This window comes from Brienomyrus brachyistius, unplaced genomic scaffold (assembly GCF_023856365.1).
Source record: "Brienomyrus brachyistius isolate T26 unplaced genomic scaffold, BBRACH_0.4 scaffold56, whole genome shotgun sequence".
NCBI lineage: Eukaryota > Metazoa > Chordata > Actinopteri > Osteoglossiformes > Mormyridae > Brienomyrus > Brienomyrus brachyistius.
The window spans coordinates 546,509-574,391 of NW_026042331.1; the positions used below are offsets into that span (position 1 = coordinate 546,509).

Here is a 27,883-nt window from a genome sequence, read left to right on the forward strand (position 1 = left end):
CCATCTATGAGTGGGTTAAACAGTAAGGATGAAAATGATTGATTCACTCAGAATATATGCAGTGTTCATGCAGAAGTGGTGGAGGTGAATTTTAAACTGTTTTTTTTAAACAAACTAGATAATCTTGAAAAGATGTTAACGATCATTAAAATTGCAATGCTTGCTAAGTTTTTTGTTTTCTATGACAAAGACTGATTTAGTGAAACGTAGACCCACCACGCTATATCTGGTATGTAGGTATGAGTAAGTCTGATCTCTACCCAGCTGACTAATCACGGTCCTTGCGATATGAGAATTGCATATGCATAACACATGATGTTGGTATATATCATACATTGCTTAGCCCTAAAATACAGTATAGGCATTTATCAAATTAAGTATGAAATATTAATCCTAAAGACAGAGTCCTTCCACACACAGAGGAAAACAAGGAAGAGGAGCGAATGGAGCAAGTGGATGGAAAAGTCAGCGAGGGCAGGGGAGAGAGTGAGAACCCCCCAGGTCCCAAGCGGGCCCATCGCAGCCCACTCGCAGATCCTGTACTTCCTGCTAAAAACATTTCCCTCACACCAAGTGGTGAGAAAGTCATTGTGTGGACAAGGTAAGCCAAACAACTATCTACCTGTAGTTTACTCAAGGGTGAATTTTCAGATCTTCTGATTTAAGAATAAATTAAATGTTATGCATGAAAGTTATTTAAAAATAAGACATAATGTGATTAAGTAAATGTATATGAATATAATTCTGTCATTATGGAAGTACATTGAAGATTTCAGAGCGATATCTTAAGCCATATGACTAACTTGATACGTGATACCATCTGACCCAGGAGAGTGTTTTTTTCATTAAAATTGCTCAGTTAAGTATTGAACTTCCAGCTACTGGGCAAAATAACTAGAAATGCCGATGGAAGAGAAGTTGTGAATATTGCCATGGTTGCATGACATCATGGTGCTGGTTATTTCTCATCTGGAACACTGCTGCCTATTAAATGAAACATGGAATTGTATGTATATTATAAAGCACTATATGATGTGTCTTTGTCCATCAGGGAAACCGACCGTTTGATATTACTCACTTGTCAAAAGCAAGGAGCCAACTGGAACACTTTTCAAGCACTCTCAGCTCAGCTAGGCAACAAATCAGCCAGTGAGGTAAAAAGATGTTTTTATCAGACAGAAGAATACATTGAAATTGTCGTGTCATGCTATCATTACCAGTGTTTTAACAGAATGCTATTTAACTTTAATTATCTTGTATTCTGTTTACAATAAAATAGGTACCATATAGCCTAGCTGTGTAGTATGTTATAGATTTGTGGAAGTACACTGTATGATGTTTGCACAACGATGAAATCGACTAACGGCACATTTCTTGGAACATATCCCTGTCATTAAGCGACGGATGACTAATACTTGTATAGACTGGTGTTCTGTCCTGAGTGTCCCTATCCCTATGTTGTAAGTATTGCAGCTCACTCCTCTCCATTCTTCAGGTTGCTAAGCGTTTCCGCAATCTCCTGCACCTTTTCCATGCCATATCCAAACTGGCTTGCTCAGAGAACCAACCTAGTACTGAAGAAAGGCCACAGAAGGAGCCTGACTGAGCAAAGGTGAACACAAGCCCACAGAGGACTCTTAAGGCTCTTAAGAGACTCAGGGAGGACGTTGCTCTGTGCATTTGGCCTGACTACCCAGTTCTGAAATCCAGACATCAGAGGTGTGGCTGGACTTTACCGCTACAGAACATCTGAACACTCAGTTCTAAACGGCTATGAACAAAAGAAGCCTTCCTGTTGTTCATTTGATTTCATTATCAGTATTAAAAAGAATTTGGGGTGTACATGAAAGTAACTAAACAATGGTTTTAACAGTGGAAATGGTACTCAGTCATAAACCTTTTTTTCATTGTACCTGGTTCTCCATAATTGCTGGTCAAGTGAACCAATGAAGGTGAAAAATTCGAGTTTGAATTTACTTTCGACCAAAAAAAAAAAAAAAAACCCAAGTGAGTAACCCAAGTGAAGAAGATTAACAATGAATTGTGCAGCTGTACGTTATCTGTTATCAAGAGAACATTGTATATATTATACAATGTAAATGACTAGGTAGACGCTGAATATAGTTTGTTTTTGTATATATGTATGTAATTGTATAAAATGTATTACTATAAATGGAAGACTGCTAATATAAAACCTGCATTAAAAATATTACGCGTGTCATGGTACAAAGCAAGGAGGGTACAGTTGTCATATTAGCAAGGTCTCCATCAGTGGCCGCTATAATGAAGGAGTGACGGCGCACGCTAACAGAATGGAACGGCGTCTTGACCAATAGGAGGGTGCCTTTCCTGACGCTTTGCGCACCCTGCTTAGTTAAGCTTAGCTCCCCTTCCCAAGCAGACATGGCTGTCGTTTCGTCCGCTCTGATCGCCCTGCTCATCCTGAGCCCCGTGGCCCTTGGTATAGACGTACTGCAGCTCCAAAACACCGACTTCGACTACTGGGTGTCCGAGCAGGATATGATGCTGGTGAAGTTCTTTGCCCCTTGGTAAGGGAAAAATATACATATAACAATAATTTAAAAAATGCGGCATGTTCTGTGTAGTCGATACCCTTGTATTATGACATTAAATTCTCAGTAAGGTGGATGTTACCTTGTTCCGGAGGATTGGCGGTTTAGCGCTGGTATGTTAAACTGGGAAAAAATGAATGAAAGTGAATTATGCATGCGCCGGAGTCACGAATTATGGCTGCACGTTGAATTTCTGGTTCGTCTTAATTAGTAAATATTGCACTGGTGAATGATGGATAACAAATGCGATTGTGCTTTGGGTACATATTGATAAATGGTAAATGACTAGAAAACTGCGATAAAATATGTGGTGGGTATTACTGTTCATCGTAATAACAGCCGGTCATCGTTTGTTTGCCAGGTGCAAAAAATGTCAGAAATTAGCTCCTGAGTACGAAAATGCAGCAACGCGCCTGAAGGGGATTGTCACTTTAGCAGAGGTAACAATTGTTTATATCCGTATTTTTATTTAGTTGTAATTAGGAACTTCGTACTTTCCAGTAGGCTATTAGTTAATAGTATTGTATCGCCGGCGTGGATTAGCATATCCCGGCATGCTCGCGGGCAATTGCCCCTTGTTGTACTGTTGTTAATAATTGCATTTCCCGATTGTGGCGTGTATGTTTGCCCATATCTTATGTGAACCCTGTCCGATCCTTGGGTGTTCTTAGGTTTGTTTGAATCTCCCATCGTGTGTGTACCTTACAGTCCGGCATCTGACGACCTTATGTATCTGTAACTCCATGGTGCTTGGGTCAACCGAACAATACGGTATGATAGAACGTTATGATCTGGTTTGATGTTCTACCCTTTTTTCCCTTTCTGACAAAAACAGCTTTATTCAGTTACGGGGCATGTGTAAGTCAAGATTGCATTATATGTCTACAAGACCTGAAAACTTTTTGCTACCCTTGAATGTTAACGTGGATTATCTTAGGCTTTATTCGTTGTTTGTTGATATTTGTGTTTATCACGTGCATTACCTGGATGATCCATACAACTTTAGCGCTCCAATCGTGAGGGACTCTCTCTGTCAATATGTATGATATGGAGCAATAGCATATAATATGTATACAATGTATTAATTAATAACTGTTAGAGGGAAAGTTATTCTGAAAACCCAAGGGGTGTGTATTGTTCTCTGTTGTCCACCGATCAAAGGACACTTCATTAGATGCGCCTGTCTTGTCTAGTTTTAAAGTTGTTAATCTATTCATGTATTGTCCCATTGCCCATTATACGAATACATTTGAACATTCAAAAAATTATTAAAATTCGTATTTAAAGCAATCTGGGAAACAAAGTGGTGTGCCACAGTCGCCATGAGCCCAAAATGCTAAACCACCGTGTCATTGCGGCTGAAAGAACCTGTAATATTAGCTAATAACGCAATTTGGCACAAATCACGAAATGGTTTGAAGTGTAAAAATAATCGGTGTGCATCGATGTCTGTGTACTGGACATCACGATTCTGTCATTTAAAACGCCGCACCTTACTTCCGTTAAAAGTTATTAAAATCAGAAAACTGAATATGGAATATGAGGCTAACTTAACCGCGGTGACAGGTTCCTAGTCCTTTTCTCACTACACATATGCTTCTGTTTTGTCCTGTTGCAAATCATTTGTTTGTTAAACAATGGCTCACCTTCTATTAAGTGTCATATGAACAGACACCTTTTTCTAATTAGCTGTGAAACAGAAACACACTATTAAGTGGAGGCTCGACACAACAAATCTTTCATAAGAAATATATATCAGTAGAAATATAAATACATAGCCCTACCACTTGACATGATCCTTTAATATTTCATCTTGACTTGCTGCCACGTACACTTTCCATTACTATTGCATCTGAAATCGGATCAGTTAAATTATTGTTAACATTAGGTTTACATTATGAGTAACATCACAGTAATGGAACTTTAGGGAGCATTACGTTACTTAATACCATATAATTGGTAACTAATGGGGGCGGCATGGTGGTGCAGTGGTTGGCACTGTTGCCTCACATCTCTGAGACCCGCGTTCAAGTCTCCGCCTGGGTCACATGTGTGTGGAGTTTGCATGTTCTCCCCATGTCATCGTGGGGTTTCCTCCGGGTACTTCGGTTTCCCCCCACAGTCCAAAGACATGCTGAGGCTTGTAGTTGCTAAATTGCCCATAGGTGTGCATGTGTGAGTGAATGGTGTGTGAATGTGCGCTGCGATGGGCTGGCCCCCCATCCTGGGTTGTTCCCTGCCTTGTGCCCATTGCTTCCGGGATAGGCTCCGGGCCCCCCGCGACCCAGTAGGATAAGCGGTTTGGAAAATGGATGGATGGATGGATAATTTGTGTCGCATCTGTGAGCCTCTGTATTTATTAACAGTATTTCAGTTCTTTTCAGACAACACTTCATAGTCTAATACTCGGCTGTGAGATATTTTAGACCATGTTTGCTGACCATGAAAATGTACTTATGCATTTACTCAGTCAGCAATACGTTGCCAATAAGCCTGCCTGCTTTTGTTGGCTGCAGTGGTATTGAACTTTCCTTGCAGCGTTGATTTAAATTCCTCATAGCCCTGCATAATTAGCTTTCAGTCTTCTCCATGAAATATGGAGATTGTGTCATGACCCAAACAGTGACTTGCGCTGCCGAACGTGCTCCATGTGAACGCGCACAAACTCCAATGCAGTTAATACCGATGTACCAAATCAGCTTCTTAACCAGCTTCATAGTAATAATTAGCACCAATTGAGACAGCCCGATTTTGTAAACCCAGCATTGGCAAATGAACTCCAGGTTAAATCTGATCTGGATAAACCCCCTTTGTAGTACAGGCCACTGGTTCAGCCACTTGGCTCCTCAGCAGTGACGATCCTGCGAGCCGGATCACTCTCATGGGAACGAGCCTCATGGCTGTAGTGCCATAATGCTATAACTGATGCTCCGTCGCAATGCAGGTAATGTGCCTCATTCAGAATTCCGTGAGCAACTGCTCATTCGCCAGTCGAACCAGTGGTTCTCTGAAGGTAGCAAAGAAGTCCAATATTCATGTCGGGTCATTGGACATCATCCATGTCTTGCAGCCATACACCAAAACAGGGAGCACGAGGACTCCAAAGACTTTTGTCCTCTTACAAAAAAAGTTGGAAGCATCATGCATCCCTTTTCCAGTGATCTCATGACCCCCCCCCATGCTCTCCCAGTCCATCTGCTGACTTAATAGGAAGAATCACCAGAGTCTTGTTGCTTCCAAGGTAAGTGAACCTCTCAACACGGTCAATATTCTCCCTGTAGAAAGATGCACTGCTGATGGCTGTGCCCAAGAGGTCATTAAAATCCTGGATCTTGGGTTCTATCCAGGATATTCATAAAGTCCAGACACTCTGACTCCTCGCTCCATCTCTTGAGAGCCCCGATCAGAGCCTCCATTGATTCTGCGAAGATTACAGCTTCATTGGAAAGTTAAGATCAGTGAATCTTTCCTCACCAACAAATGCCCCACAGCCGCTGAACCCCACTACCCTGCTCAGCACCCTGTCCATGCAAGCATTGAACAGAGTAGGAGCAGGAACACACCTCTGATGAATCCCAGATTCAACTGGGAAGAATGCAGAGGTTCTTCCTCCATTCTGCATAAGACTCTCAGTACCAATGTACAATCCAGCCATGATACCCATCAACTTTGGGAGGGATCCCTGAAAGACAAAGGCTGCAAAGAAACTGTCAATATTTGCATTTGTACCCGATGAGAACCCTTACTCCCGGGATGCAGTCAATGGTAGAAGATTTAGGTGTAAAACCAGATCGATGTGATTATTGCTATATTATTGTTACTCTACTTTCTTACAGATTCTGAATTCTTTAAATATGGGACCAGGGTTTACCATTAAACTTGAGGATACATGTGTATTTGTTTTCCTTGTTGAGACTGCTTTAAATTGTGATTTTTGCTTTAATCGAAGTAATATTTAATTTAAATAAGAACTAACAATATTAATCTTTCTGTTTTACCTGGAACTGAACTTGTTTGATACAAAAGCATTAGACCTACATTGTGTTTTGAGAGGTCCCCGTCTCCACCTTTTTACCTGATATAAATTTTGTTTTAAAGAAAGCAATAACATATCCTAATCATTACTAAATGCCACTAACATAAAATGAATGTAAGCATATTCTGACTATGCATTTTTACTTGTTCTTTACAGAAAATAATGGAAGGCCAGTGAGTCTCAGGTTTGAAAAATAAGTATTTGGACAGTTTTTGAATGTTGAAAATGGGTGACACATTGAAACATAAAATAAGGGACAAAAGTCTAGATATGTGTCTAATTACTCATTTAAAGCCATTCAGCTACATATTTATGCTACTGATATTTGATTGATTGAAGCTTGATTTTTAGGAGAGAAAAATAGGCCATTTTATTAATTATTACTTTTTTCAAAATATATGCAATTTATTTTCGCTTAATACATAATTGGGTAAGTTCAGTGTCTTTTATTGATACATCATCCCTATTGTGAAGATAATCCTTGTATATTTTGTATAATAAGTCTTGAAACTGAAGGTAAAATTCAGCAGAAATACCCCAAGCTTAAGAAGTTAATTATATAACTACTTTGCCAATTATGAGGACAATTTTACATTACATTCTTACCCTCACATTAAATTTCCTTATAAAAAAACGTACCCCACTGAAAATCACATGTAGCAGTTTCTGGCAGCGTATATGTATGTATGAAAACTACATATAAAAATTTGATACTTTAAATGGGGGTATCGTAAAGTTATTTTGATAACATACAGTCATAGCTGAAATTATCAGCACCCCTGGATTTTTTCCAGAAAATGCACCATTTCTTCCAGAAAATTGTAGCAATTAGAAATGTTTTGGTAAAAACACATTTATTTCCTTTATGTCCATTGGATCAACACAAAAAAGACTAAGAAAAAAAATCCAAATTTGACACCATTTCACACAGATGTTTTGCTGCCTCTGGCACTGGATGCCTTGACTGTTTTCAAGGCATCATGAAATCTGAAGACTACCAAAAGATTTTGGGCTGCATTGTAGGGCCCAGTGTCAGAAAGCTGGGTCTGCGTCAGAGGTCATGAATGTTCCAACAAGACAGTGTCCCCAAACATACCTCTAAAAGCATCCAGAAATGGTTGAAGACAAAGTGCTGGAGAGTTCTGAAGTGCCCAGCAATGAGTCAGGGTCTAAGTCCGATTGAACTCTTAAGGAGAAATCACAAAATCGCTGTTGGCAGAAGGCACCCTTCAAATCTGAGAGATCTTGAGCAGTTTGCAAAAGAAGAGTGATTGAAAATTCCAGTTGAGAGGTATAACAAGCTTGTTGATGTTTATAGGAAGTGATTGATTTCAGTTATTTTTTCCAGAAGGCGTGCAAACAAATATTAAGTATAGGGTGCCGATGATTTTGTCCGGCCCAGTTTTTGAGTTTTGTGTCAAATTATGTGAAATTTGGCTTTTTTTCTGTGTTTTTGTGTTGTTTCAATGCACATAAAGGAAATAAACTCGTGTGTACCAAAACATTTGTAATTATAACAATTTTCTGGGAGAAATGCTGCATTTTCTGGAAAAATTCCAGGTGTGCCAATAATTTCAGCCACGATTGTCAATCCTTATACAAAATGTAATCTATGGGATGGATATTTTGACAAAGTACAAAAACAACTGGTATAATTCCATGCATACTAGTATGGTGTTGAGGTATCACCCACTGCAGACCTGCAATTGCGTTCTCATCCCTGAGGTGGATTGTCATGGGGTGGGTGCCGTAACATGCTGTATCACTGTGCGCTCCTTACCTCCCGCTACCTATAACTGAAAATTTCTGCTATGGTACCAAATTCTGGAAAAGCAAAAAAAAATGTCGGAACATGGGTCAATCCTCTAGACATCCGCCTAAGTGGTTTAAGCATATATGTATTTATGATAAACCATCCTATAAAATGCATTTGTAGATCACTCAAAAATAATTTCTCCTGTGCTTTTAGAGGATTTCCATGTAGAAAAGATACTTCTAGAAGTAGTTTAGGTGTTTTTCACATCTTTACAGTACATTTCTTGTTATATTATCAAATCAGACTTGTAGCACAGTTACAGTCTAAGGACCAGGTTAATTTGTGTGAATCAAAGGAAAAAGGAGAAAATCTATAAGCTCATCTCATAGATAAGTGTACTGACAAGATATAGTATAAGCAAAAAAAAACACAGAACCATATAAGGAAAAAGGAGGAAAATTAATTCTAGCCCAAAACACTACTACTAACCCACCTAGAAACATAATTACAGCAAAACCAAATAACTCTGATGGACTGCCTCCAGCTTTCCTAACCACAAAAATTAGACAATGAAGATAGCTATTAAACTACATAACTTAACCCTAAACTCACCATATGACAACTGACGAATCACAATTGACAGAAAATTCGATCAGTTGCAGTGGTTGCACTCACAAACAGCAGGATGAAGGAAACGAGCACTGCAAACGTGGTACCTAGTTGACAGCGTGGATATTATGATGTGGTGTTTCTCAATAATGCCACATATTTCCATTTCTGATCAGGTGGATTGTTCAGCAAACTCAGGAATATGTGGACGCTTCGGAGTGAATGGGTACCCCACTCTCAAAATATTCCGAAATGGGAAGGAAGCTGCTATCTACAATGGACCACACACGGCAGGTGGGCCTTTGTCGTAAGTGAATGTGGCATAGCGTGTGTATGCTGCTATTATCGTTCTGTGACCAGTGTTTACACACGCAGAGGGCATCGTGCAATATATGCAGAAGCAGGTTGGACCCAGCTCTGTGAGCCTGCATAGCAAGGCTGACCTGGATGCCTTCATTGATAACTTTGATGCCAGCATAGTGGGTAAGTGTTCATTTATATTATTCTAACACCTGAACCCAGGAGGTCATTCATCATCACTAACTAAAAGTTGATTTTAGAATTTACAATTTTTTTAGACTGTTGTTTAGTTAAGAGGCAGTGAAGATGAGACACTTTATGTCAACTTGAAGTGCTTTTCCAGTTCCACATGAGATGTCACCCCCTGTTCTCTCATCTCTTCTTATTTTTGCCCTTTTTATCTGCCTTATATCTAACACCTAAATCTCCTCATGAACTTAGTGGCACCATCCTGACCTTGGTCCTGTCTAATTATTTTTTATTCTATGTCACCAGTCTGCTTGTTTTGGGTAACTGGCTCTGATGATTAATATCAGGGAGAACACAAATACAAAAGTGATTAACAGTCCTATACAGGGCACATAACATCATGGGAGGCACCGTACACAGAGTGCACTTGGTCGCCATCGTGCTCTCCAGACTTTATTCATGTCCTTTACATTGCTTTACATTCACCGGTTCTTCAAATGACACCTTTGTCAATTTGTTTATTTAACATGTTCCAAATGCTGCAAGTAAAAATCTTTGCCTGTTCAGGTGAACATTGAGCCATCCACTTATGTCTATAACAGACAATGGTTTACTGACAAAGAGCAAAAGTTTACATTTGTTTAGTCTCTGAATAGAGAAAATTGACTATGTTCAGGGTAAAATCAGGGCAACTGCAACCTATAACTTTTATATTTTGAGTAATGTTAAAGTGTGCACATAAAATATAACTCAGACCAAAATCTGCCATTATAGCTCATCTCCAATATTTGTCATCTTAGTCCAGAATGCATAAAAATCACATTGTCAAAATACATAGAGAAAAATAAAATATACACTGTCCCTGTTTATAGTTGTGACAGTAAGCTATTGGCCCAAGCCTGCTAGCAGTCAAGTTTCCTAGTTTATGGAGGGAGTGTGTTCAGCAGTGTTTTAACTTGATAACTCACTTGAAATGAAAGGAAGAGCTGAATGGTAGATGACGACGTCAGGCAGCATTTCAACTTGAGAACTCACATAGTACATGTTCAGTTTTGCATTGTTTGCATTGTACAGTATTTTCTTTTAATCGAGTTGAAATTTTCCCAATTTTTAAATAGGTTCTATTCACTGAAATGAATGAGAGACGGGCATGTTAGAATTGTTTTTTTTTTTTTGCTTGCACATTTACCTGTAATGCTGACCCAGTGACAGCAGTGTAATAAGGCAAATCACCTTTCTGCCCCCCCCCCCTCCAATAGGCTTCTTTCCTGGGCACGGCTCTACACAGCTAACTGAATACCTGAAGGCTGCCACTGCCCTGAGGGAGAGCTACCGCTTTGCCCACACAACGAAGGCTGAGTTGGGCGTCATGCACGACCTGCACACCGAGTGAGAGGGCACTGAGGGGCAGCCTGTATGTCTGGGGTGGGGGCGCAGGGACACTGGGCCTAAGAAAGTTGCTTCTTGAAATCCATAGAGTGCTTCAGCTGCATCTGTCCTGAGATTGCAGCTCTGCTTTCATTATGCTATCATTATGAATTTTTGCAGCTACTATTACAAATTCATGTAAACCATGTTAAATAGAAGTGAAATGCTGTAGTTTTAATGAGAAATATGATGCCATGTTCATGCTTTGTACAACAATGCTTTTAGGTCATAATACTGAAATACTGAGCAATACTATTATTGGCGTGTTGCTCAGTGGGCTAAGTCTCTGTGCCTGTGCTCAGAAGGTCGCCAGTTCAAGCCCAGCCTCAGCACCTCTGCAGGTCCTTCAGCAAGGCCCTTAATCCCCATCTCCCTGGGCGCTGCTATAGGTGGCTGCCCTTCACAGCCAGCTTGCTCTTACCTACAGAGAGCAAGTTGGGGGAGAAGTAAAGAGAATTTTTCAATGGGGATTAATAAAAAGTATCTTTTTATACTTTTATTATACTTTTATTATTAGCTATTTGTAAAGGAAGCTGGATAATGGAGCGAATGGGGGCTCCTTCCCAGAGCATTGTCGCTCAGTCTTTCCTTCTTTTCAAAGCCTTCCCTTCTCTGCCTTCATCTTGTCCCCCAGCTTTCCCTTCTCTGCCTTCATCTTGTCCCCCAGCCTTCCCTTCTCTGCCTTCATCTTGTCCCCCAGCCTTCCCTTCTCTGCCTTCATCTTGTCCCCCAGCTTTCCCTTCTCTGCCTTCATCTTGTCCCCCAGCTTTCCCTTCTCTGCCTTCATCTTGTCCCCCAGCCTTCCCTTCTCTGCCTTCATCTTGTCCCCCAGCCTTCCCTTCTCTGCCTTCATCTTGTCCCCCAGCTTTTCCTTCTCTGCCTTCATTTTGTCCCCCAGCTTTTCCTTCTCTGCCTTCATCTTGTCCCCCAGCCTTCCCTTCTCTGCCTTCATCTTGTCCGCCAGCTTTTCCTTCTCTGCCTTCATTTTGTCCCCCAGCTTTTCCTTCTCTGCCTTCATTTTGTCCCCCAGCTTTTCCTTCTCTGCCTTCATTTTGTCCCCCAGCCTTCCCTTCTCTGCCTTCATCTTGTCCCCCAGCTTTTCCTTCTCTGCTTTCATCTTGTCCCCCAGCTTTCCCTTCTCTGCCTTCATCTTGTCCCCCAGCTTTTCCCTTCTCTGCCTTCATCTTGTCGCTCAGTCTTCCCTACTCTCTGGGTTCTGTCTTGCAGGACTGTGCTGCTCTTCCGACCTCCACGGCTCCACAGCACATTTGAGACAAGCATGGAAAAGTATGATGGTCCTATTAGTACTTCTGTACTGCGCAAGTTCATCAAGGACAACATGTGAGTGCGTGTGCATGAGTGAGTGAGTGGGTGCATGTGTCTGTGTTTCTCTGCTAACCAACGTCCTCTCTTGCCATATGTTTAGCTTTTTCTGTTTTCTATCCGTCCATTGATACTTCAGTGAAGGGTGGGCATGTCCGTCTCCATCTCATGCTTGAGCGCTTTACATTTCTACAGGTATTAGTACAATTTCCCCCCTTATGCCTGCAGCTTTGGAATTTGCCCTCATGTGACCCAGGAGAACAGAGATAAACTGAAGGGACGAGACTTGCTGATCGCTTTCTATGATCTGGATTATGTGCGGGATCCTAAGGGATCCAAGTACTGGAGGAACAGGTGAGCACCCCGTGTGTGTGTGTTAGTGAGTGAAAGAAAAGAAGGATAAGCGGTTTGGAAAATGGATGGATGGATAAAATATTGAATTGTTCTTAGTGATTTCATGGGGAGGCATGGTGGTGTAAATGCTTCATTATGAAAATAATTAAATTTCTTATTATCAATATGACTGGATTCCCATTGCATACACTCTTCAGATTTTGAGATTCTGTGTACTTGGCATAGTGACACGTGTACTCTTAAGACAGCACTTGATATATCTGATTATAGAAATATAATCTGTCTACTACCCAATGAAAATAGTATGCAAGAATGTCCATGTAAGCCGCTCTCTCTCTCTCTCTCTCTCTCTATCACAACACACTCATGTAAAGCACCTTGTGGTAACTGTTATGAAAGGCACTATGTCACTGTACAAAAATAAATTAAATTGAATTATATAGAAGCTCAAATTCGGGGGTTGCAGGTACGCAGCCACCATTCAACTCAACTGTCTTCATTTGTTATATTTAATCTGAATTGTCGATACATTTGTTTTCAATAGCTACTCATCCATAATGGTCTGCAGTTGTTTGAATCTTATATTTGAAATCTACACAGCATAAGATATGGTACACCTTGTATGTACTAATAAGTCACAGGGCTTTTGTATCTTGACATAAAGGATATAGTATTTCCTGCTGCCTCTTAGAATTTCAGCAGATAGCCAAAATATTGATGCTAAGTGGATCTTTCTCTCCTTGCTGGTGCTGAAGCTCTCGTTTACGCTCTGCTTCTTTTAGAGTGCTGAAAGTGGCATCTCAGTTCCAGTCTCGGAGCCTAACCTTTGCAGTGGCCAACAGGAGAGAGTTCCAGAAAGAGCTAGAGCAGGAGTTTGGCCTGGGCCTGTCAGACAGTGGGGGGCCGCCTGTTGTCACCATCAGGACACGGGAGGGACATAAGTATACCATGCGCGAGGAGTTCACGTGAGTATTGAGGAGGCTAGTGTGCAGAATGTTTCTGTATTAAATATGATCTTTTAAATATAGTAACATTTTCAAATGCTGAGTGAATGAATAAATGTAATTGTAGATGATTTGCATCTGTCCTGTGTACCTCGACATTGTCGACTTTACGGATTTAATCACGTCTGTTTCTTCACTGCTGTGCTCGTGTTTATGTCCATGTTTGTGTCTGTGTTCAGTCGTGATGGAAAGGCACTGGAGCGCTTCCTGGAGGATTATTTTGCTGGACACCTGAAGCGCTTTATTAAATCCCAGCCTTCTCCTGAGCGCAATAATGGTCCCATCAAGGTATGCATGCCTATCATCAACAAGCTGAATGTTGCATATACACTGATGTGCCAGAACATTATGACTATACCCCACTTGAAGTGAATTATGTTGACTGTGGTGAAAATGGTGTGTTTGAAGTCTGGGATATGTAAGACAGATGGGGTGGGCAGTATTATGATTTCATATTGTGACTGATGTTGAAGACGTCCACAATCTACTTTTCATGCAAATTGTAAAAACTGTGATCTTTTATGTTCTCCTACTAATATTTCCAAACTTCATGTAATACTTTGATGATCAGTAGTAACGTGTCACTATCCGATCTGTACCACACTTTCTCATCTGCCATGCCAATAGCTCGCTTTGAATTTTCAAATCTGTCATGTCTGAAAGAGAACCTGTGACAGAGACACATGGTATAATTTGGCCAGTCAACACAGCGTCTAAGTAGGAAGTCATTCTGTTTTGGCTTGTGATCTATCATGCAACTACCTGATCCGTACCACCTGCTCGATTTTGTACCTTGCACGTTTGTGCATGTGCAACAATTCCAAGCATTATATTTTCTGGCACTGCCCGATCTGTTCATCCTACCATTTTACAGCAAACCACGTAGTTTATATTTACAGCAAACTAACAGTGGTCACTTTATTGTTTGGCGAAAATTAGGGTTAATGATTCCACTGACTAAAAAAATTCAGTTTCTTTGCTTGTATATTTAAGTGTTCACTGCCGATGTTTGTAGTCTTTTGATCAGCATTATTACCTAAATATCCCATATCTGAAATAGTAGTTTATTTTTCAATAGTATTGGTTCCCTCTGAACTACAGGAATATAAACGGTTACCCCACCGTGACTGGGGTACCTATTGAGTCCTGTAAACACAAACTCAGATATAAGTGCAGGTCCTATGCAGAACTTTCATTAAACAGAGAACACAAAGTATCTAAAAGCAGAATATCTGGCTTAATATCCTATTCTGGGCTGGTGGAGATCGCTCACAAGCAATCCGTGAAATGAACCTGATACAGTGAAAAGAAATATGAATAGAATCAGGTTGGGTTGTGAAAATGTTGTGAAGTGACTTGTATTTAACTGTACTGTGAATCCATCTGTCCTCCTTAACGACACACATTGATATGTTTTTGTACGAGTCATCTGTGTCTTCAACAACAAAAAATGGCGTATTTGTGAGGCAACTCATGGTATTAAACCTGACAAAATGGACGGATTTACCATTTCTTTGGCAGTTGTTTCTCTCACTATTTGATTCTACAAGTCCCTTCCAGTGTGGCTTGAACTGATTCATTTCCCCAAATATCTAGTAAATCGCCATTTTCCCCATCCTTCCCATCCATTTTTTACTGCGCTGCCACTGCTGGCCGAAGACACCAACGCTCAGTGCATACATATAAGCAGAGAAAAACACACTTTCCAATTCCAGTTTGACCATTCTCATTCACGTCGCATGGCTACGAATCAGATGAGTATCTGATCTAGGACCACATATGAAAGTGACTCAAATCTGATTTGACCGCACAGCCCTGAAAACATCAGATCTTTGTCACATTAAGACAAAAAAAAATCAGATTTGAGTTACATTAGCCTGGTAAAGTGAACATAGCCTTATGCTGCGTACAGGTATTTATTGGAAGCTCAGCCTAGCTATTGAGAGGCTGAGTCAACTGCTTAACAGCCTGATAGCCATATGTTTGTTATATGCCATTTGCGCATATATATATATATATATATATATATATATATATATATATGAGAATCAGAGTGCAGCAGGTGATAGCTCAGCACCACACTAGTCCAAAAGGAACCGTGCGAGTTTCCTTCCAGTAGCTGAAGTGACAATCCTGTGACCAAATTTTCCATGTTAGTTGGAGGACCTGCTTGCAGGGCTGGATGTCAATTAATTTCATACCCAAGATGGCGCAATTTCATGTTAAGGTCAATTGCTGAAGGGCCCAATGGAGTATGATTGCTCTTGGTAAACCTTTGGATTGCTGGCACACATCCCCAGCCTCAGAGTCACTACTCCGCATATCACTTTGGGTAAACGTGTCTGTTAAGTAAAGCAAATGTAAATGAAAATTGAAAAAGAATGGAGTTATTGAGATTATCACAATCTTGTCTTCTTGCCACATTCTCCTCCCATTTGCTGCTATCAAGAAGCAGATACTTCTAGTCACATTTGTCATTGAAGTTAGTTGGTTAGGACAAAAATAATCCTACTGTACATGGATTATTTTGGCCTTCAACATTCTATCCTTCCTGAAGCCTACCTAGATTCAATATTTGTTTTTAAATTGTCCTCAGACCTCCAGCTTGTTGAGGTAGTGCAGCAATAACATGTGAAGGGATTTAATAGTTTGAGTGTCTTTTGTGACAATGTTTGTGTCTTGGTGCAGGTGGTGGTAGCAGAGACGTTTGAGGAGATTGTCAATGATCCAGACAAGGATGTGCTGATTGAGTTTTATGCTCCCTCATGTAGACACTGCAAGAACCTAGAGCCCAAATACGTGGAGCTGGGCCAGAAGGTGAAGATCATGCACTCCTGAATTCTGTATGTTATTGACATGTTGAATGCATGTGACAGAGCAGGAACACATCCGATTGATAATCCATCATCTATCTATAATGCTGTTTAGCCGCCTTTTATTGAGGGTAACTAAGCAGTGGTGTTTTTGGTCCCTTTCCCCATTCTCTGTAGCTATCGAGTAACCCCAGGATCATCATTGCCAAGATGGATGCCACTGCAAATGATGTCCCAAATGGATATGATGTGCAGGGGTCAGCTGACTTTATTTCAGCACATATGCTTTCATGTATGTGGAGTCTGCATGTTCTCCCCATGTCGTCGTGGGGTTTCCTCCGGGTACTCCGGTTTCCCCTCACAGTCCAAAAACATGCTGCGACTAATTGGAGTTACCAAATTGCCCATAGGAGTGTATGTGTGAGTGACTGGTGTGTGAGTGTGAGTGACTGGTGTGCATGTGTGAGTGACTGGTGTGCATGTGTGCCCTGTGATGGGTTGGCTCCCCATCCTAGGTGATTTCCTGCCTTGAGCCTGTAGCCTCCAAGCACCAAACCCCCCGTGACCCTAAACCGGTTACAGGAGATGGATGAATTAATATAAAATATAGTGTATTTCTATGTGTGACTCTTACAAAAAACACTACACAGTGCAGACCCTGTAGTGTAAGGTTGTATTTCACCTGACTTGGTGGACATTATTACCTGCTTACTCATTTTCTTTTTTTTTCCAGCTTTCCCACTATTTACTTTGCAAGAGTTGGGAAGAAGGACCTGCCACTTAGATATGAGGTTAGCTGATCTTTTTTGATCATTCTTAAATCTTTTTCCCAGTCTATGATTGGAATGCTTAATGCTTTAATTAATAGTGAGGATATACATGTATATAATTTAGATAAAGATGTGAAATGGATGCAATTTTTCTAATGGTGATAGTTGCAAATTATTATTAAAGAGAGTTGGAGATACTATAAAAAGTTCTTGAGCAATGTCATTTCTGTATAAGTTTTTATGGAAGGTTAGGAATTTATCATTTTCAAATTAGTGCTGTACATGGGTTATTCCATTACTTTTCCATGAATTAAATTTGAAGATGGTCTTATTAAATATGAAATCTGGGTTGTCCCCAAATTGGCATGAGTTTACAAATGTTAAGTGGGCAGCTACTGATCTTAATAATCTTAATAATTTCCAGTAAGCTTCAAGGGCTGTTGAAATGGTGATGATCTTATGTTGTTTGATTGATTTTGATATGAATGGAGATTCCTTCATAAACTGATAAACTGTTCAGTTTCAAGGCAAGGATCATGTTGCATGTTTGAATATATGCATTTTATAATTTACTGTAGCTGATGATTTAAGAAGTAATTTAAAACTAACCAAGATATCGAATGTTACCTGTAAGGATTTTAACTGGGAGTTTGAGGATCACAGCATTGCACTGGTCCTGGTTAATTGGGAGAATAATGTATTTGGACCAATCGACTGAATATTTTGAAATGATGGAAAATCTCTCAGTCTGACTGAAAATGGTTGGAAGTGATGCTAAAGTATTTTGTGTATATAGTAATAGGTCATCTGCATATAGACTGACCTTGTAAGTGTGTTTAGGGTGGTGATACCAGTTATTTGGATGGCAGCTGCTAAGGGTTCAATACACAGAGCAAATAGTAATGGTGAGAGTGGGCATCCTTGTGTGGCATCTCAATGAAGTGTGAAATGTGAAATTGTACCATTCATGCTGTGGGTGAGTTATACAACATTTTAATCCATTGAATAAATGACTCCACAAAATCGAATCTTTCTAGTGTGGGAAATAAAAATTTCCAGTTAACCCAGTCAAATGCTTTTTCGACATCTAATGACAAGATTACTGTGTGTTTTTGGTTTTGGCTATACTGATTAGATTCAGTAGGTGGCGTATATTATTTGATGAATGCTTGCCTGTTTGATAAAGCCTGTTTGATCAGAGTGTATTGTAAAGGGATGACTGTTTCTAATCTCTTAGCTAATGCCTTATTATTATTTTACTGCTTATGTTGAGATAATGGACAATAGCTTGAGCGGAGTCTTGGCGAGATTTGAAGAGTATTCTAAATACTAGTGATATGTGCTGTGTGGGATGCTGAGCTCCGTCAAAACGGTTAAAATACGGCCATCATGTAATTGGAACACCTCTTACATGTAAACACAATGACGTGCTGCAGCATTGGTTTGTTTTAGGCTAAAATGCTAACTATTTTATTTTCAAATCTCACTTTACCAATCATAGCGTGTACAGATGGAAAAACGATAGCGTAAACATTCAGCATCAGATTCTAAAACAGTCTGTTATGTCTGTGTTTGTTCAGAGGATAGAAAAATATTGTTTATTTTATTTAAATTTTTTTCAGATGCTATTAGCTTATACCCACACACACACACACACACATATATATATATATATATATGTATGACAATATATAAAACCATGCATTGCTGTTTATCCAGCAACTAACCATTCCTTCATAATACTAAGCCATAGAAAGGTCCCCAAAGAAACCCCTGCATCGCCATCATAGAGACTCTAATCTCAACATCCATCCATCCATTTTCTAAAACTGCTTGTCTTCAGGGTCATGGGGGGTCCGGAACCCATCCCAGAGGCTATGGGTGCAAGGCGGGGAACAACCCAGGATGGAGTGCAAACCCATCGCAGGGCGCACTCACATGCCATACACACACACATGCTCACCTGCAGGAAATTTAGAAACTCAGCATGTTTTTGGACTGTGGGGGGGAAACCAGAGTGTCCAGAGGAAACCCCATGATGACATGGGGAGAACATGCAAACTCCACACACATAGAAACCAGCCAGAGACTTGAACCCAGGTTCTTAATGTGTGAGGCAACAGTGCTAACCACTGCACCACCATGCCGCCCCCAGTCTATGCATTTATAACCCAAAGATGGTGCCTGTGCTCCACATTTTATAGTGTGTTGTGTTATGTGATCTGTTCCTGAATTTGACCTTGTCTAGCCCTGCCTTGGTCTTGGTCTTGTCTCGGTCTCCCCCTGCCTTGGTTTTGGTCTTGTCTCAATCTCGATACACTTTGATCTTGGTAATGACTTGGTCTTGGTGTAGGTGGTTTTGACTACATCACTAAAGCATGAATTCCAAATGTGTGTTATTATGTAACAGAGAAATACAGGCATCTGGTTTATATACAGAGACAAAACATTTAAACAAAAACAGAAAAAAGTATGACAGACGCAGGTGAGGATAAGCTATAATGGAGATTACTGAGAAGTGCAGAGAGAGGAAAAGGAGTGATCAAAGCAGCAAAAGTCATGGAAACAGGAAGGATAAGGTGATAGGTGGAACGAAATTAAGCCGAAGGATTTATAAAAGCGGGAAAGTGAGTAACATTAAAGTTAATACGAGATAACAGGGAAGGCGAGGGAAAGAGAGAAAATGCTGGTTTATTTGTACAGTTAGCCATAAGTGGACATTAGCGGGAGAACATTTTAAAACGAATTTGAGGAAGTACTTCTTTGTACAGCGTCTAGTTAGAGTATGGAATAGTCTTCCTGCTAGTCATAGCTAGATAAGATTTTAACAACTCTGATCTATTAGTTAAGTTTTCCCCATACGAGCTTGATGGGCCGAATGGCCTCCTCTCGTTTGTAAATTTCATAAGTTCTTATTGTTGGGGTGTAATGTGTTTTTCCATTTACAAAAGGCACCAGATTATCTTACAATCACGAAATAGTTGTCCGTCTATGTACAGTTTATCCACGATGACTGAAGCTCTGCTTGATGCTTTTAAGAATAGGATAAAGTCTCTTACGGTGTTCATTATTTTGTGAGGGAATTTATCATTGAGGCCATAGTGGATTCCTTTTAATTTTATGCCTCTGCTTTTCACCAGCTCCTTTTGTTGGTAATGTTCAAACTTTGCAATGATGGGCCAAGGTTCCCTCTGTGCTGTTCCTCCAAGGCAGTGAGCCCGGTGGAATGTTATGTTGTCTACAGTTTCTGAAGCAAGATTTAGTTTAGTATGTAAGAAATCTTTGTGTTTACCGGATTTTTGTATTTATTTTCGAGGTTCCTGGAGAAAATTGAGCTACCATGCGTGCTGTGCATTTGTATGTCCAATATAACTTCTTTTGGTCAGTGTTTCAACAGTGATTTTCAAATACTCATTGTCTCATTTTAAATCCTTGATTTCCTTGTGATTGAATGCATTTCAGCACTTAGTGATTCTAAGATGCAGTCTTGCATTAATTGAACAAAGCCCACTAACCTCTGATGTCGGCGGGTATAAGTCCTTGGTGTTGCTGGAGGATTCCCGGTAGCATTTCTTAGGTTTCTCATTCTTGGGTGAGCCATCTGTATGCTGGTTGGACTTCGGTTCCAACATCTCACACAGATTGTAATGAAACCTGTCAAATAATCTTCAGTTTCCTCCACGGTTGATTTTCAGTGAGGACCTCCGTCAATGTTTGTTTTTTTATCTTTTTTTTTTTTTTTTTTGAAAAAAAGAGGTTTGTTTTCTTGGAAATAAAAAAAAAACATGACTTAGCGAGCGATTGGATACACTGTCATGACTGGTGACTTTGTACATGCTCTCCTTTTTTTGCTTGAACTGTTTAGTTGCAAAAATCTGTTTGGTAGTAAAAAGTCCACAGTTGACAGCATATGTATAAATCATACTTCATATGGATTAGTGTTTATTTTGATAAGTTAATTTACGGATTCCCCAGCACAAACACATAACTAAACTAAAAAGTTACGAATTAAACTTTATAATTGCACGTTATTTACTGATATGATCAATCAACATCCTTCACATTCAAGAATTTAGCAGTATTATGGCTTAAGTACAAATAATTGGATTAATAGATTGGACACAAACGGGGCCTACCTAAGGCACAAGTGAACTAATCGGTTGCTATGGCCAAGCAGCCACCCACCCCCCCCATCAGTCTATCAGAATAGGAAGGAAAATTTGGTAAATCAAATTTTGCTTAGGGTCTCTGAAAGGGTTCGGCTGACCCTAAGTATGTAGGTTAATTTTCACTGGCGTCAAAAGCGAGGCAATTCACATATGAATATATACACTACTGTTCAAAAGTTTGAGGTCACTTTGAAATTTCTTTGCTTTCCATGAAATACATAAAATGACTTGGAATAGGAAATGTAGATAAATAAATCGGAAATAGTCATTGACAAAGTTCGAAATAATAATTTTTGAAACTAAAATAATAGTGTTCTTCAGACTTTGCTTTTGTCAAAGAGTCCTCCATTTACAGCAATTACAGCCTCGGTATTCTAGATGTTGGTTTGTTGAAGTAATCTGATGAGATTTCATCCTGTGCTTCCTGAAGCATCTCCCACAAGTTGGATTGGCTTGATGGGCTATTCTTATGTACCATTCGGTCCAGCTGCTCCCATAACAGCTTAGTAGAGTTGAAATCCGGTGACTGTGCTGTCCACTCCATCATACACAAAATACCAGTTGACAGCTTCTTCCTTAATATTCCGAAACACAGGATGAGATGTTATTATCCTTTGTGCACTGATGAGATGTTACTATCCTTTGTGCACTGATGAGATGTTACTATGCTTTGTGCACTGATGAGATGTTACTATCCTTTGTGCACTGATGAGATGTTACTATCTACCATTAGTGAAACAATTGGTTCAATGTTAAGCTTGTCAGTAAATGATGAATGTTAGACTTGAAGTTTGGTGTATGTTGAAGTTTTGAGATGCATCATCAGTAGTGCTCCTCTGGTTCATGGAGTATTTCGGCCTTTCACACTATACACCCTCACCAGCGGCGGCCAGCTATAGGGTGATCAGTCCTGAGCTTGCGTACCATGCCCAATTAGTCATGAGAGTCACCTTGGTGTCAAATGACGGACCTCTCATGAAACTATATATGGGAATATATATAAGGGAATTCATGATAGATCATTTTTCCTCCATTGTGGACACAAGGCTCTTTAGGACTTGGTTGTGGCACCACGTATATCGCCCTTGGTGAGACTGGTCTTGCACCCTGTTAGTATATGCCAGAGGGAGGCTGGCCTGGAGCAAAGGGAACACCCTGGATCTTCACCAATCCACTGATGGAGATTGGTTGGTGTTGGCAGGATGTCATAAGTGGCGCTGATGGTAAAGCTCAAACTCCTCGCCTCTATAACCCACACATTGTTCCAGCTGAGCCTTCTCTTTTCGACACTGTCCCACAATGTCCACTGCCCCTGTTTGTCAAGGGAGACTGCCTTGCCCCACCTTGCAGCCTCCTCCTGACGGCGCACTTCCTCCACCACCATCCTCCTCCGTGCTGGAGCAGTGGCCTTACTCCAGGCTGGGTGGCTAGTTGTTACAATAACTTGTAGCATAGCTTACTACATTTTTTAAGTAGCTTATCCAATACTGGCATTACAGATTGCTACAAGATATCGTTAATATTTTAATTGAATTGCAGTCTTCCATAGTTCCTTGTGATGGTAGCCTGTGTGCTGCCATGTTAATGGTGTCCTAACCATCTGGGACTAGCATTACTAGCATTACTCTGTCCTGTATCCAAAAGTAAAAAGCTGCATCATTAAGCTCAGACGACCTGAAAAAAAACAAATGTCTGATGTATGATTTATCTGTTTTATGTCTTGAAGGCAGAAAATGCATGTTATTCAAAAATTGTTCAACAGCAGAGCAGCATTGTGGGTTACACAATATTAATGCTGAGTGATTTGCTTAATCTCCAGGGCCCCCGTGAAGTGAAAGACATCCTGAAATTCCTAGAGAGAGAGGCCACCCACAGACTTGGGCAGAGGAGCACCAAGGATGAGTTGTGAACAAGGACCGACAGGCTGAGGGATGGATGAAACATGGATGGGAAACCCTGATCCAACACAGGAAGATTAACAGGTGACTTTCACAGAGCCGAGACAGAAGCTGCAAGTTGGAAAGTGGCCTTTCAGGACCATCGCTGCTCCCCCTGAAGTAGGGAAAGGAGGATCTGCTGCATGGAGCCATGGTAACAGTGTTACACCATGCTGGTCATATGTGTTTATACCCTGACAAACTGAAAAGATGAAGGAAAAGACAGCGTAGCCATTTTTCTGGGATATGTTTTATGTAAAATGTGAGTGTTACTCTGCCCTCTTACAGATTATGTAGGGTATGAATGAATTTAAACCCTGATTCATGAGGAGGTAGGCTGCATCTTGTGAAATATTGTTAATCCACTTTGTTTGACTAAAGGAAATGGATCAATAAAAACACAGACATGACTGTTCTCACCCTCATCTGTCTGGTCTTGCATTGCTACATTCCATTCTATCTAAACCCATTATTATATGCTTTTGAAAACCATTTTGGTATCTTCAGTCAACCAGTGGGTGCAGTGATGCTTCCAGATGCACTGAAAGTCATCAGCACTCTTCTTGAAGGCCAATTTATACTTCTGCATAGATTCCACGTTGTTGGTAGCTGCGTGGCTGTGTACCCTGTGCCACAGCCTGACGCACACCTCCCCATAAATGTAACTGTAGGCGTCAGGCTATGGCATAAGGAACATGGCATTGTGGCTACCTGTGGCGTACACTCTATGCAGAGGCATAAGTCTTAACTTGCTTCCCTCCAACCAGATTACGGTGCTTTTTTCACTGGCATACAGGAACCTACAGAAGCCCATTTCTGCCACATAAAATAAAAAATAGATTAGATACTAAGTCATAATTATGAGATGTCAAATTGGAATTATGAGGTACCAAGTCATAATTCTGAGATACTAAGTCACAATTGAGATACTAAGTCATAATTATGAAAAGCAAAATCGAAATTGAGAAACTAAGTCAAAATTACGAGATACTAAGATAAAATTGAGATACTAAGCCAAAATTATAAGATGCTAAATCATAATTACATAATTATCATGTGATAATTATGATATTTTAACTCACAATTATGAGATACTAACTTGAAATTATGAGAATCTAGACCAGTCACATTGCTTCATATATACAGCTTGCACCTCAGATTCCATATTCAGTATTCCGCTGTAATATCTTTTTAACAAAAGCAGGCCAGGCGGTTTCTCTATGTCCAGTACACATGCACAACAATCATTCTTGCGATTCGAGCCCTTTCCCCATCTGTGCTTTAATCTTGTTAGTATCTACGAAAATACATATCACTTGTACTGAGAAGCAGCTGGTTCAGCATTTTGAGCTGATGGTGACTCTTGCACATCCCTTGGTTTCCCAGATTTCTGTATGGGCAAATTTGAATGAATGTTCGCATGTTCTCTTCACGTTCATTTGCAGTCCTTGGTGCCCTGAGTCTCCATTCATAGCACAAATTGTGAAATAAATGGTCTATACATATATGTCTATACATGCTTATTACATTGTAATCATTAATGCACAATGGAGTAAATAAATGGTGTAATAATTCTAAAACTGAATGAGACACATCTAGTAAAATGTGCTTTGAGCAGTAGAGTGTGCACACACTTTGATTTTCAGATAATGTAATTCCATTCAATATTCAATTTACCGGCTATAGTATTTTTTAACAGAAGCAAGCCAGACAGTTTTTAACCACAGATTTTTGATGTCCAGTACAAAGGCAGCCATGCACACTGATCATTCTTAAGGTTCAAGTCCTGTGTGCTGGTTATTAAAAGTCAATGGTTAAAAACCACCTGGCATGCTTTTGTTAAAACTATGTTACTGTCTTCCTGAAACCTGAGGTGCAAACTGTATATGAAGCATAGGTGTAGGTTTCATATTAACATTGTGAGGCACGGGTATATCAAGGTCAGACATGTGACACCACGTTGCATTATATCGTAAATGGATTGCATTTACATAGCGCTTTTCTACTCCTACGAGCACTCAAAGCACTTTACATTTCATGCCTCACATTCACCCATCCAGACACACATTCATACACCGGTGGCGGAGGCTGCCATGCAAGGCACCAACCTGCACACCGGGAGCAATTTGGGGTTCAGTGTCTTGCTCAAGGACACTTTGATGGGGTCAGGAACCAGGGCTCAAACCTGTAACCCTCTGGTTACCAAACGATAGCACTGCATCCTGCACCACCATTTTCATTATGGAGTTCCCTTTTTTATTCGTAAACTATTGCTGTTAAAGTTACAATATATAAAGTGAAATTTATCCTTTATAATTTTTTTTACTGTTATTCATCTTCAATAATATGGTAGTTTAAGTGCGTTAATGTCTCACATTGTGTACACTGAACTTGTGGGAATTATTGAAATTGTGCACAAATCGCTAGATTCCGCCACGAATGTTAGGCCCTGTACTGTGAAAAAATGACCTCAGTCAAGGCTGCACCCTGTCTTTTCTCACAAACATCACAAACATGCTAACTTCCTGAAAAGAATCATTAGCATACACAACATGTAAAATAGCAACTATCAAGGAGATCATTTCCTAGAGACCAATAGAAGTAATTATAGGGGATTTATTGAATCTCTTCTTAGCTATAAATCTGACTTTCTGGTAGCACTGCTTATGAACTAAATGATTCTGAGTTTTTGGTAACTGAGTAACTTTATGACATTTTCCAAATAAATACCAGGTCTAGCCCTATTTTTTTGTTGGGCTTCTTGCTCATTTTTATGTCCTTACAGCAAACACAATGGGATGAGAATTATGACTGACACAAACGCTATGTACTAATGCGTTTTCAGCATTGCTACTAGTGTTTGTTATGCTATTATCTAACTAAGCTACTTGTAGTTTGCACAACCAAGCAAGATCATCTTTATGAAAAGTAATCGACATGAGACTATTAAATCCCACCATTTCACTTAATATTTTTTGATCAACTGTTGGTTGATGCAAGGTCTTCAATGAGTTTATGTACAAAACCCCAGGTTTTCCACATTTCAGAAGAAATAAGTGATATCTACAGAAACAAGCCCAAAACAAGCAACCTCACCTATTCCACAATGAATGAGAGGCCATTTAATTAACTAGTATTAATTTATTTTTCATGTCATACCAGGACTTTTTGCATTAGTTGCACTGATGCACCTACTGTAACTTTTTAATTTAGGTGTACCCCCACAAAATTCATGTGCACCCAAATGTTTCACAGCACCTTTAGCACCACATTTTGTTGCCATTTCCCATGAACATTAATAATTATGTAAATGATTGTAAATAGGAATAAAAATGCAGGTAGATGTTTTTTATTTGATCAAAAAAATGCAAAAACTTGCATCATGTTACATCAAAACTTAAAAAGTGTCTATGTTTAAAGTGCTTGACAAATTGAAAATTTCAAAAACTCAAATGACTCAAAAGTGTGTACTGCTTCCAAATACTTTTTTTTTTAATTAATTTGCTGCTGTCTGATGCTGAAATGCTGTGGGGAGGGGGGGCACTCTGCGGGTCACACACTTGTCATGACCAGGATATGCTTCTTAGCCCAGTGTTTCTGAGACTGTACATTTATAAATGTTTTAAAGTTGTTTTTATTATGATTTAAAAAATCAATTTACGTTTTAGCTTGATAATGTAACCGACATGACTGTTTTATTAGACTGATGTAGCCTATATTTAGCTCAATAGCAGTAGCTAGTCTTTCCATCAATAAAACAGATTACAAAAGTTTTTTGTTAAAAAAGTGTGTCTGAATTACCTGTAATATAATTAAGCAAAGTCTCATTAAATGCATATAATGGTAAGAGGAAAATCCCTAATATTGATTTATCAAGGTAACAATAATTATAACCCTGCATGTTAAGCAAACATGTTGCTACTAAACTATAGTTATAATAGATATGACATCTCTGCCTTTGATTGGCTCTGACCCTGAAAAAAAATGGATAGACCTGAGAAATGTTAGGTGCACCTGTGCGACCAAGTGAAAAATTTAGTCACACTTGACTGATTTTTGGTCGCACTGCGGAGCCCTCCATGCATAACAAAAGCTGCAAAATTCTGGCCAACAAAGAAATTAGTAATTGAAATGAATGATTAAAAATGAAAGTCAATAGTGTTGCCCTGTTGACAGTGCAGTGCTTCTGTCCGGTGGTTTACGAGGCTGGGTTGGTTTATAGCTCCCTTCACTCAGCAACAATCAGGTCCCATGACCCGGTTTGGTCAGGAACGAGGTCTCTTTATTTTATCCTTTTCTTTTAGTTTGTCAACCAACAAACAAAAGCGGCACTTGAACAGCAGCACAGCATTCACATTGGCTTTCTCACACACGCTTCTCCAAACCAACCCCCCCCCCAACTGGGTGATAGTTTGAACATGGGCCCATATTCAAATAAGGGGTAGCATAGCCCAGCAATTCTCAATAGGTCTCATAGCAGGTTTTGTTGGGTCATAGCAGAGTTGTGAAAGGGTCGTAAGGCACAGTTGGAGATACAAGCATTTTAAAACCAGCAAGGTCCTATGCTGATCCACAATATAATATTGGCAAAATTGGCCCTACCTGCAGCTGAATCCAGTTTC

At 39.9% G+C, this 27,883-nt stretch overlaps 2 protein-coding genes across 7 annotated transcripts in view; both read left to right on the forward strand.

The window, feature by feature from the left end:
* LOC125724450 (GON-4-like protein) overlaps positions 1–2,209 on the forward strand; it is a 32,288-nt gene extending 30,079 nt beyond the window's left edge. For 4 of the 5 annotated variants that reach the window (XM_049001136.1, XM_049001138.1, XM_049001137.1 and 1 more), the window contains 3 exons: positions 400–601; positions 1,052–1,154; positions 1,496–2,209. In XM_049001136.1, coding sequence (XP_048857093.1) covers positions 400–601; positions 1,052–1,154; positions 1,496–1,606 — 416 coding nt within the window. In that variant the 3' untranslated portion in view covers positions 1,607–2,209. The remainder of the gene's footprint in view (positions 1–399; positions 602–1,051; positions 1,155–1,495) is intronic. The other variant, XM_049001139.1, reaches the window with a different exon arrangement.
* Positions 2,210–2,346: 137 nt separating this feature from the next.
* Positions 2,347–27,882, forward strand: LOC125724468 (protein disulfide-isomerase A3-like). Of its 2 annotated transcripts, none has more exons than XM_049001182.1 (13): positions 2,347–2,549; positions 2,935–3,013; positions 9,151–9,268; positions 9,350–9,457; positions 10,723–10,852; positions 12,119–12,232; positions 12,443–12,568; positions 13,351–13,533; positions 13,752–13,860; positions 16,261–16,389; positions 16,563–16,677; positions 17,119–17,176; positions 23,144–27,882. In XM_049001182.1, exons 1-13 carry the CDS (start codon positions 2,404–2,406, stop codon positions 23,157–23,159), a joined length of 1,431 nt encoding a protein of 476 aa, XP_048857139.1. In that variant the 5' UTR covers positions 2,347–2,403; the 3' UTR covers positions 23,160–27,882. The 2 variants fall into 2 exon arrangements, with proteins under 2 accessions (XP_048857139.1, XP_048857138.1); XM_049001181.1 differs by having other exon boundaries at positions 16,563–16,642; positions 23,144–27,878.
* Position 27,883: the final 1 nt, after the last annotated feature.

Bases quoted from the DNA above. Each gene is read 5' to 3' on its own strand.
- LOC125724468 (XM_049001181.1), top strand. From the start codon at position 2,404: ATGGCTGTCGTTTCGTCCGCTCTGATCGCCCTGCTCATCCTGAGCCCC. The intron at 16,643-17,118 runs GTCAGCTGACTT...TTTTTTTTCCAG, and splicing joins AATGGATATGATGTGCAGGG to CTTTCCCACTATTTACTTTG. The intron at 17,177-23,143 runs GTTAGCTGATCT...CTTAATCTCCAG, and splicing joins ACCTGCCACTTAGATATGAG to GGCCCCCGTGAAGTGAAAGA.